At 35.5% G+C, this 10,668-nt stretch overlaps 1 protein-coding gene across 3 annotated transcripts; it reads left to right on the top strand.

Moving 5' to 3' along the window:
• Positions 1 to 2,360: 2,360 nt before the first annotated feature.
• On the top strand, positions 2,361 to 9,659 carry LOC120279433 (COP9 signalosome complex subunit 7). 3 transcript variants are annotated; one of them, XM_039286370.1, is made up of 9 exons: positions 2,361 to 2,714; positions 2,898 to 2,973; positions 5,222 to 5,310; positions 6,831 to 6,920; positions 7,287 to 7,331; positions 7,418 to 7,488; positions 8,365 to 8,497; positions 8,754 to 8,850; positions 9,293 to 9,659. In XM_039286370.1, exons 1-8 carry the CDS (start codon positions 2,556 to 2,558, stop codon positions 8,814 to 8,816), a joined length of 726 nt encoding a protein of 241 aa, XP_039142304.1. In that variant the 5' UTR covers positions 2,361 to 2,555; the 3' UTR covers positions 8,817 to 8,850; positions 9,293 to 9,659. The 3 variants fall into 3 exon arrangements, with proteins under 3 accessions (XP_039142304.1, XP_039142303.1, XP_039142302.1); XM_039286369.1 differs by having other exon boundaries at positions 8,751 to 8,850; XM_039286368.1 differs by having other exon boundaries at positions 2,363 to 2,714; positions 8,762 to 8,850.
• Positions 9,660 to 10,668: the final 1,009 nt, after the last annotated feature.

Genomic DNA, 10,668 nt, shown 5'->3' with positions numbered 1-10,668 from the left:
TTCCATAGGTTCACAGTTATCTCAGAGATGATGTTAACTTATCTAGTGGAATATGCTATTGATGCTTGAGAAAGATCAATATGTAATTTAGGGAAATTTGATGACAACATAAGAAACAAACATTGATTGATTGAATTAGATGATCTAGGTGGAATTAGTCTAGGTGAACTCGGAAACCCTAGAATTTCTTGACATTGATTTCTCCTTATCTCTCTCTCTCTCTCTCTCTCTCTCTCTCTCTAGTCCTTGAATTAGATTTTCTAAATTAAACTTCTTCAATTTCATTAATCAAGTAGAATTAGGGTTAGTAATTTTGGTAATTAATAAGCTCAATCCTCGTGGGAACGATACTCTCTTATCATTATATTACTTGTTTGCGATAACGTATACTTGCGTTATATAAATCATATTGCCAACAATAACATTAATTTTTGCTAGACAATCTGTTTTGGTGAATAGCCTTGGGTTGAAGGAATTTTGTGAAAAAGATATTCTTCTTTAGCCACCTTTTACACATGCAAGTGTGTAATATTTTAAACTTCCATCATCTCTGGATTTTGTTATCCTTTTGGTAAACCAAACCCTTCATGCCGAGCATATTCAACATAAAAATTATAAACGTCTTCTTTTGAGTCAAGCGTCATACCGGCCTTAGGAATAATTGTTTCACATATTGAATCTTCAAAGTGCACATTTTTTTCTTTTTCTTTATTTACTATTTCAAAAATAGAAGACCCTTCCCATTCTTGCTTGATTTAGAAGACCCAATCTTTAATTCTGCCATATTTAACCAAATACCACTTTGGATATTACGTGCCTATGCAAACCAAATATTTGATTAAATCCACAAAATAATAATCATATACAAGATAGGGATGGATGATCTTAATGATATTAATTATTATGCATGCAAAATTCATGTTAGGCAGGGCCAACATAATTAGATCTATTATATTTCTAATAGTCTAATTTAAATCACAACTCCACAACACACAAAAAATCCCAAAAAAAAAAAAAGTACCTGTGCCAATGAAGACACTAGATGACAGCAGCCACAGGGAGGAGGGAAGAAAAGGGGCAGAGAGTTACTGACGAGGAGAGGTGCTCAAGTGTGATAACGTAGACGGGGACTCAACGGCAACAACGACGATGGGGCTCAAGCGCAATAGCAGTGACGGGAGGCTCTCCAGAGATAGCGGTGCCGGTAGACTTAAGCGTGACAACGATGATAGCGTTGACAGGGGCTCAACGGCGACGACGGTGACGCAAGGTGAGGGGAGAAGAGGGTTCAACGGTGGTGGTGAGGAGAGCAGAGAAGTGGGGAGGATGCTCACAGGTTGGATAAAAAAAAATAAACAAAAGTAAAGTTGTTGCAAAGTTGTTGCCCACCACGTACCCAATGCAATGGGTAAGGGTTCGAGTGTGGTAGAGGCATATCCTTACCCGATCCGTACCCCCTAAAAAAATAACGGGTATATCCGTACCTCGGTCAAAAAGGGTAATACTCTCTTTGATTGAGTACGGGTATCGGTATACCTGTCAGATAGGATACATATTACAATCTCTACAAATGGCACAGAATTTGAGCTATAAATCCATATTTACAATGAAAAAAATTTATTTCTATCATTGTATATTTAACAAAATTTGAATTTTCTTCATCAATATCGTTCACAGTGAAACCAATATCACTGGGTTATGTATAGGTATAATCACCAAAATAGTCCATGTATTTTTCTCTCTCTTTCCTTTTGGTCTCTCTACTCAGAAATGCTCCTGATTAGTCCCTCTACTTTTGAAAATGTGTCCACTTAGTTAAAATTGCTCCCAACAAGTTCCTCTACTTTTAGAAATGTGCCCAACAAGAGCATTTCTGAGTAGAGAGACCAAAAGGAAAGAGAGAGAAAAGTAAAGGGACCAACTAGGGTATTATACCTTATGTATAAGATGACTTTAATCCAACTTATTAGACCAACGAAAAAAAAAGGTTTAATTGCTGTACAAGTCCCTGTAATTATGTACTTTCTTCTTTTTTAGTCATTGTAATATTTTTAGGTACAATTAAATCTTTATATTTAGTCGAGTTTGGTCATTCTAATCCGCGGTGTAGATGAGTAAGTGTAAATTGCAAGAGTTAATTGTATATAAAAATATTGCAGTTGACTAGAACGACTCAACTAGACCAAATTTGAGGATTTAATTATATATAAAAATATTAGAAAAACTAAAAGGGCAGAAATTACACAATTATAAGGACCTGTACGGCAATTAAAACCCAAAAACAAAAAAAAAAAAATTCTATATAAACATCTTGAACCCGGTTCAACTGAAAAGATGAAAGAACATCCAAACCAACCCGTTCCATCAGAACTTCCCCTTTTCTATAAGACCGTGTTCAGCGAAGCTCTCTCTTTTCGAGCTTTCTCACTCTTCTTCGAAGAAACACAAGGGCAAGACGGAAGAGAAGATCGGGAACGCGAGAAGAATCGATCACCATCTCCCTCTCTCGTTCTCATCCCCTTGGATCTCCACGCTAGGGCTCGGTCTCCATCGCCATGGACATCGAGCAAAGGCAAACAGAGATCATCGATCACTTTGTGAAGCAAGCGGAGGTAATGGAAGCTGCCTCTCTCTCCGCCCTTGTTCTTGAGGCCACTTCTCACCCTTCCCTCTTTGCTTTCTCCGAGATCCTCTCCTCACCCAATGTCCACAAGGTATCTCTAATTCTACCTAGTTTTTTTTTTGGTGTCCATTAGATAGCATCTGGAGATCTTGAGTGGTTTCTCAGATTTTTAGGGTTTCTAATTGTTGGATTTGATATTCTCTTGCTGTATTTGAAGTTCAGTGGTTTTCCTACTTTTTGTATGCTTTGTTTGATTGGAGGATTTGAAATGCAGCTTGAGGGCACACGGTACTCGTCTTCACGGGACTTGCTTCGCTTGTTTGCCTATGGCACATGGAATGATTACCGAAGTAAGTACTTTTCCATAACTTGTGCATTTAGAGACTTTGGGGAAGTGTGTCATGGATAGTGTGTCCACGGGGATGACTAGTTAATCTTTTTTTTTTGTGATAGCTTGAGAATAGCTTGTAATCTTATTTTCCTCGTAGGTTAATTATAATGTATATCTTGGGGGCTAGGTTTGCACTAAATAACTACAACTGCTGTCTAACATTCTCAAATTGATAAAAAATTTGACTTTTCCCAATATAACATCATCCTTAAGTAGACATCTTTTAGTATGATTCGTTGCCAGATAAAATGTTAAGTATCAAAAAGTCCATAAATAGATAGAGAAAACTAATCTTGTTCCAAGTTTCCCAAAAGGAAAAGGGAAAATATTGAGCATGTATAACTGTTTATGTTCTTTAAAGGTCCAAAGTTGCCTGGGTCGTGGTCACTGCAAGGAAAAATAATATGATTTTTATTTGAAAGATTCAATTTATAGCGTCAAAGTGAAAAAAAATAAAGTCATTATTGCATGTCTTGACCTTATACATAAGGAAAGGAATATAAGTGACGTACTCAAGCTGTAAGCTCAGATTGTCTTTTACGGTACCTGCTAAATGGGTTGTTGTTTTGCCTCATAGGATCAGGCTTGATCAATGTTAATGTTCCAACTGTATAAGATGCAATTTCAAGGGATAATCAAGTCATTGTAGCTATTGCATGTATCTCATATTATAATATTGGTTAGCAATGGCATCAATGTTGCACAAGAGGAGGTGATGCTATTTTAACTTGCCAGAGGGCGGAAATTTTGTGGTGAATTTTTCATGACTGGCCAGATAGAGGAAAGTGGAATTCTTCAAATTCTTATGTTTCTTACAACCAATTGTTGAGATGGACAATTATTCAAAATACTTTTTTGTTTTTTCACTCGGCATTTGATTGTCATTTATTTCCTATCATTTTCACCTACAATGTGACTGCTTCTTCAGACTTGTTCTTGCTGGTGATAATGGCATAATTTCATATTTTTGTTGTTGTTTATGGTTGTTGGTTGTTGATGTTGTTATTGAACCTATTATTATGCAAAGGTTGAGTTCAGTTCCTGCAACATTGATAACTCATACAGCTACGACCAAGTAGTGTTGTGAAGGCGCGCACCTAGGTGCTAAGGCGCAACACAAAATGGGCATAGTGCTTTTATTCCCTTCAGGCGAGGCGCCTCAGATAATTCTCATGCCTTTCGTGCTTTTCTGAGGCTCAAGGCACAAAAAAGATGCATTTCATGGAAGAGCTGTTACTAATCTGATTTCATTAGCAGACATTGGGTGTAGCTTCTGATGGTACAAAAGATGAATTGGTATTTGATGGTGATGAGTTGACATGTGGTGCAGTAACAAGTGCAGCAAGGGGTCATCAATATTAACCAGATCATGATCAAAATCTAGATCAAGAGTTTCTAATATTGAGTGGACATTGTCGATGAAGAAGAGTAAGATCTAAATGGCTGTAATTATGGAGAAAATGGAAGTGAAGATGAAAACATAGATTTAGATTTTGAATCAAATGATGATTTTTAATTAGTTATATTTGGAATAATTTTGAGGAAGAATGGTCAACTTCAAAGTCATTAGTCTTAAAACGATCTTTTGATGTTATTATTGTCATTATTATCGTATATTAAAGTTAAATCTTAAGATATATATATATATATATATATATTTGTCTGTCTATGCATGTGCCGTACTTGGCTTAGGCGAGCCTTTATTTTATTTTATTTATTTGTTTAATTTTTTTGCGGCTTGTGCCTCATGCAATATAAGGGTCCTAGCGCCTAGGGTGCACCTTGCGCCTTGACAACATTGCAACCATGGATGTAACAAAATTGGAGTACATTTATGCCAGAGAACAATCTTTAAGTGGGTTCCTTATACGAGTGGCTGTCTTTATTTGATTGTGCAATGCAATGCTAGTCACATCTCTTCTTATTTCACTTGTTAAAAAAAAATAATGGTCATTGGTATGTGCCTTTAGCTTGTGAAGTTGATGAGATAGATTTTCTTATTGCATGATCGCTTGCTCGATGAGGTATACTCTTACTTACGTACTTTGGAATTGAAACTCTTGATGAAGCTCGCTTTATCTGGACAATCATCATTAACATGAGATGTGATCATTTCACCATAAAATGTTCCCATTGTCCTATAAGATGTCTTGTTAATAAACTCACATACGCTTCTAATTGAACATCGATGTATGCCTCAATTGCAGGCAATGCTGGCTGTCTTCCTGCGCTGTTGCCTGATCAAGTTCGCAAACTAAAACAGCTCACTGTTCTGACACTGGCTGAGACAAACAAGGTACAAATTTTAACAGTCTAACTGGTCCTGGTAATATGTTTTATGTGCTTTATGACAAACATTTGGAGTAGCTTAGCCATTGTTATAAAATTCTTTTCATACTTTTATATGTCATGGTCAATTGCCATTATGGTACTGCGATTGTAGCGTTGCTCTACAAACTACCAAGACTTTATGCACTTCAAGTGATATATCAAGTGCTTCGATAGTCACAGTTGCTAAGTACTCTTATCACATTGACACTGGGAACTGTCTGCTTGATCATTTGCATAGGCAGATCTACATAGAAGGCTGTGGGGTCCTTGGATATATTTTTTTTAAAATTATAGTAAATATTTATATTAATATATATATATATATATATATACATAAGTTACATCTTTTTAACCCCATAAAATTTTAAAAAAATAAGTCTTTTAATAGAGTATATACCTCATGGAGTGAAATTGAAAAGATGTATTTGTTAGTATTAACAATAATATAATTGTATATTACTTTGAAAATTCATCAAAAAATGTTATAAAAAAAGTTATTTTGTTATTTTAGTATTGTATAATAAAAAATATATTCATATGTATTTATGGCGTAAATTTATACCATATATTTATGGACCATACTGTACAAAATCTATGGATCCGCCACTTGTCATTTGGTATTTCTATTATTCAACCCTATAATTCAGAATATAACTTTAACTGCATGAGTTATATTTGTATCTTGAAGTAATAACATAGAAGATGTGAAACACTCAAGGTGTTTTGTGCTTTTGTGGGCACAGATGATCTTGTTATGACTTTTTCATCATTGCTTTCTTTTATCGATGTTGTTTCCTTATTCAATTATGAAATGATTTAATGCTGGTATTTCTGGAAATATCTCTGTGAGCAACCTTTGCTTTAGTCTATTTTATAGTTTATGAATGCAAAGATATGCTTTTCTGGCTTCTCCGGTCTTTGTTGTTAAAACCAGATTGGTTTAGTGGAACTTGCATCATGTTGATGGGATGTGGCTTGGTTTAAAATAGTACTTGTTTAGTGAGTGATTCTTGAAGTAACTATTCCTTTACTCTTTCTTTCTGTGTAAGGTTGCAGGATATGATTGTGGTATATGGCTTTATAGATAAATTAGCCAAAACAAGGGTTTTAGGACTGTTTCATAAATTATCTGTTTTCATCTTTTAGTCTACTTGGCATTTTGATGAACCATGGTACTCCATAATATACGAGTTAAATGCATGACCTGAGTGACTGTGCCATGGGTTATATTATAGTTTGCTCTCTGGTTTTTGTAATTGCATCTGGCTTATAGATGTTTTACTCCATATTTTTATCAAGGTTCAAAGGCATTCCCTTAACTTATGCAGTGGTTTGCAAGCAAAACATAAATAATGCCTCGATAGTTTACAAAACAAATTCCAGCAATAGTTTGCTGAGCCCAATGAAGCCCTGTCTTTGATTTTGAGGGGTTTTTTTATCTCAGCTACATTTGAAGACATAATAGTTAATTTCCATGGTTTTCAGGTACTACCATATGATCAATTGATGCAGGAGATAGATGTTTCAAATGTAAGAGAACTTGAAGATTTTCTTATAAACGAGTGCATGTATGTGGTAAGTGTTTATTGGTCCTTCTGTTTTAGCCTCAATACTCTGGAAAGCTGTAACTTCTGATGTTTAACTCATTTTTTTAGTTGTATGGACTAAATATTCTTGTATGCTAATATTTTTATCTCATAAGAAGAGTTCCATTGTTACATTATTTTTGTATAAATATATGCTGGGCAAATTCCTTACAGAGGAAAAGGTTTTTCCAGTGTGAGATCCTGCCATGATTAAAATTGGCATGTTCAACCTCTCAATGGACAATGTGTGAATGTAATCGTGCATTATAAAACTGTTTGTGGTGTTTTCTCCTTTTGTTTTATTATTTTTTATTTATGGCACAAGATGTGAGTGAATAAATTGTGTTTCCTGTAGGGTATAGTTAGAGGTAAACTTGATCAGCTGCGCAGGTGTTTTGAGGTCAGAGTGTACAACTGTCAACTTCTTTGCTTTGGTTATTGACATAAACTTTGGCTTGACTGCTGTTTATTTGATCTGCCATTCAGGTTCAATTTGCAGCTGGAAGGGATCTTAGGCCTGGGCAGCTCAACAATATGATACAAACATTGGCAAACTGGTGAGATTTTTATCACACAGTATTGTCCTGCTCATAGGAATAATTCGTGGCCTGTTTTTTGGATTTAAGTTTGCTTTTTGCTAATTGTCGTTCCTTCTAATATGTTCTCTTTTTCTATACCATAATTACAAATATCGCATTTGTGATTTCACTTATTTTGTGGAAAACTTGCAGTTGCAAGGTAGGCAGTCTTTATAACTTATATGACCTATTAATTATACAGGATGTATTTGTTTGATTGTATACCTCTTTTTCTGGTTAGATCCTGCAAATGTTTTGCTTTTGATGGTGAATAATTAGCAACAAGATATGTAAATGGTGAAATGGCTGTTTCAGCTGATGTCAAACCTGTTAACACTGGCGTCAGGAATATTGGATTTAGGAGTGGCCTCTGTTTTTTTAGCTGAATCTGTGTTTTGACTTCAGAGGCTCTTCATATAATATAATTGCAGGCCACACTGGCAAGCTACCTTTGGCATAGTGTAATTTATCTGTATCTGTATTTGCTCAAATTTTGGATTTGGGGTTGCAGATTAAGGTGGTGGTTGTTGTTGTTTCTTCTTCTTCTTTTTGTGTGTGTGTTTGGTTTTTGGGGGCAGTTAAGAGCAGGCAATAGCACCAAAATTACCATGTCAAATAGCATTTCTTTTACCATCTTGGATAATGTGTCCATGACAAACTACATTGCTCTCTCGTGTACACTTTGTTTGGACTTTTCAGTAAAACATGCAGTTTGCTGTTTTTCTTATTAAATACTTTTTTTAGCCTACTCCATTTCCAGACAGCAAAGCACATTTTAAATTATCATTAATGCTCAACTTTTACTTATAGATGATCCACTTCTCTCCCTCTTATGTATTATTGAATGCCTTGCAGGGTGTGCACCTCTGATAACCTGCTGCAGACTATCCAAGAAAAAATCAAATGGGCCGATGCAATGAGTGAGGCATACAAGAAGCATCGTAAAGAAATCGAGGATAGGGCTGAAGATGTTAAAAAATCCCTAAAGGTGAGCTAGATGATAAAAATGTAAGAGGCTATAAATTTTGTTTGCTGGCAACTTTGTGTGGTTAACCTTGCAAACAAATGCGCTTCTCTGTACGCTCAGTACATTCAGGGTGTCTCAAACATCTTATTGATTTTCTGTTTAGATCATCCATTAATCAGTTGTATTAAACAGTTTATATTCCTTCATTTTATACAAGAAATGATAATCAAATATGCACAATGTTGGTCGATGTGTCTTACTTACATGGTGACAGAAGTTAACCAGGCCGACTTGGACTCACGAGGGCATGAAGAGATGTACTCTGAAGCTGGAGGGCTAATGGACTATGAAGAGGATCGTGCCCGGCCTAAGAGGTAATCCCTGATCCTTATAGGTTATTGGTGCAGTGCCCATATTACCTGAGGAAAGCAACATCACATTTACTCACCAAAAGCGTCATTCTTATGCATGTTTATTGTTGATTATTGGACGAACCTAAACTGGGGAGGGGGAAAAAAATTAAAAAAACCAATGCTTCAATCATGTACTATAACCAATGCTTCAATTATGTACTATGGGAAAGAAGAAATATCTATTTAACAAAGGTTCCCAATTGCTCGCTCACTTTAAACTAGTTTTAACTGCGTTTTATACAACAAAAAGATGTGCCTTGATTTGGTTATCAAGGAATGCATTTATTAGGAAATGATTTGATGAGTTCCTACATTTGTAGGAATACATCACTTACTGATGCTCTCTTTAATTTAAGTGTATTTTCTCATTATCTGATTATTCTTTTTCTTTCTAATATCACAGAAGGCGGCATCCAGTGCCATAGAGATAAGGGGCAGTAGATTGAACTGGTGGATTTTGTTTACAGGAGAAAGCTGGAGATCTGGTTCTGATAAAGGCATTTTGGCACCCATGTTATGATAACTTAATGTGGTCTTTATCTGTCTGCTTGGCTCTGATCTTGACTATTAACCAAGCCCCCACTGTGCACTGTAACACTTTCATTATCATCTTTGTCAAATTTCGCCTTCGCCTTCACCTTCCATGTATTCACCAATCAATAGATTGTCAAATCTTAGAAAAGTCATTATTCAAAACTGTCTTTGTTTATCTTTGTATGTTGTGAACCATGTTTTTCATGTAGTATTAGAGAACTATATGTTTGATCTTCTTTTGGGTTTTGCCTTTATTTCAACGATGAATGTCAGGTTTTATTTGAATGGAAGCACAGTGGTCTCTACTTCAATTTTTTATCACAGGAAATCGGCTGCTATTGATCTCCCACAAATACAATGCTTCCTTTAATAGAGGTGATGGATTGTGTCCAGAGGCAATGCAGATGGAAGACAAAGGCTTGGAAATCAGAAGCACATCTGACTAAAAAAGGGTGGTAGGTATCCTAATTTCATGCAAAAGGTCAATTAAAATCATATTTCCTTGAGTGAGATTGTTATGACTTTGAATTCTCATGTTGTATGTTGACCAGGAGAAATCAATAGCAAAAACCAAGTGAAGCTGGATGAATTGAATGCAGCCTTGGAAAAAGCAGGTCAGTTTTTCAGCTTTATTCTAAGATTTCGTATTCTTGAGACAACTAGAAACCCTTCCAGCTCATGCTTGTTGACTAGTTTGCTTCCCCTTTACCCCTCGTGTGCTTGATAATTGTGATCCGTCTCTACCTCACACTATTAATGTCTTTATTAGGCCAATGACTAATCTTCAGAGAATATTCACAAATGTGCTTTTATTGCACTTTATCAATGATACTTACCATGCCATGTTATTTAGAGCTTTCTTTTTGATCTTTACAATAGTTTAATTTTTATCAATCAATTCATAAATCATGCTTCACCTTATCTTCATCATTAGAATCATAGTGGAATTCTCTCAGACCTATGTATATTTGAGATTTGGAAGCATTTAGGATGAGGTACTTCTATGAGTAGGGTAGGCACAATAACAGGAACACTGTCACTAATCAAACAATATTTGAAACTAATTTTTTTTTTTTTTGTTCTAGTGTCCACACTGGAGAATATTATTCTTAGGAGGATAAGGATGGATTAGTTGTCTGGTATTACTTTATTGTTAATTAAACTTTGATGCATGATTAGAAGGGACCATTAAGTCATCTACTTGCAATTAATTAATTCCCACCAATGGCTTTTTGTATGCTGTTC

The sequence above is a fragment of the Dioscorea cayenensis genome, chromosome 16, assembly GCF_009730915.1.
Source record: "Dioscorea cayenensis subsp. rotundata cultivar TDr96_F1 chromosome 16, TDr96_F1_v2_PseudoChromosome.rev07_lg8_w22 25.fasta, whole genome shotgun sequence".
In the NCBI taxonomy this organism is placed as follows: Eukaryota; Viridiplantae; Streptophyta; class Magnoliopsida; order Dioscoreales; family Dioscoreaceae; genus Dioscorea; species Dioscorea cayenensis.
Note: the sequence above shows the minus strand (reverse complement) of the source record. Positions and strands in the feature narration are given on the sequence as shown.

Coding starts and splice junctions, on each gene's coding strand:
- LOC120279433 (XM_039286368.1), top strand. CDS start 2,556: ATGGACATCGAGCAAAGGCAAACAGAGATCATCGATCACTTTGTGAAG. Junction 7,489..8,364: donor ATACAAACATTGGCAAACTG/GTGAGATTTTTA, acceptor AATGCCTTGCAG/GGTGTGCACCTCTGATAACC. Junction 8,851..9,292: donor GATCGTGCCCGGCCTAAGAG/GTAATCCCTGAT, acceptor CTAATATCACAG/AAGGCGGCATCCAGTGCCAT.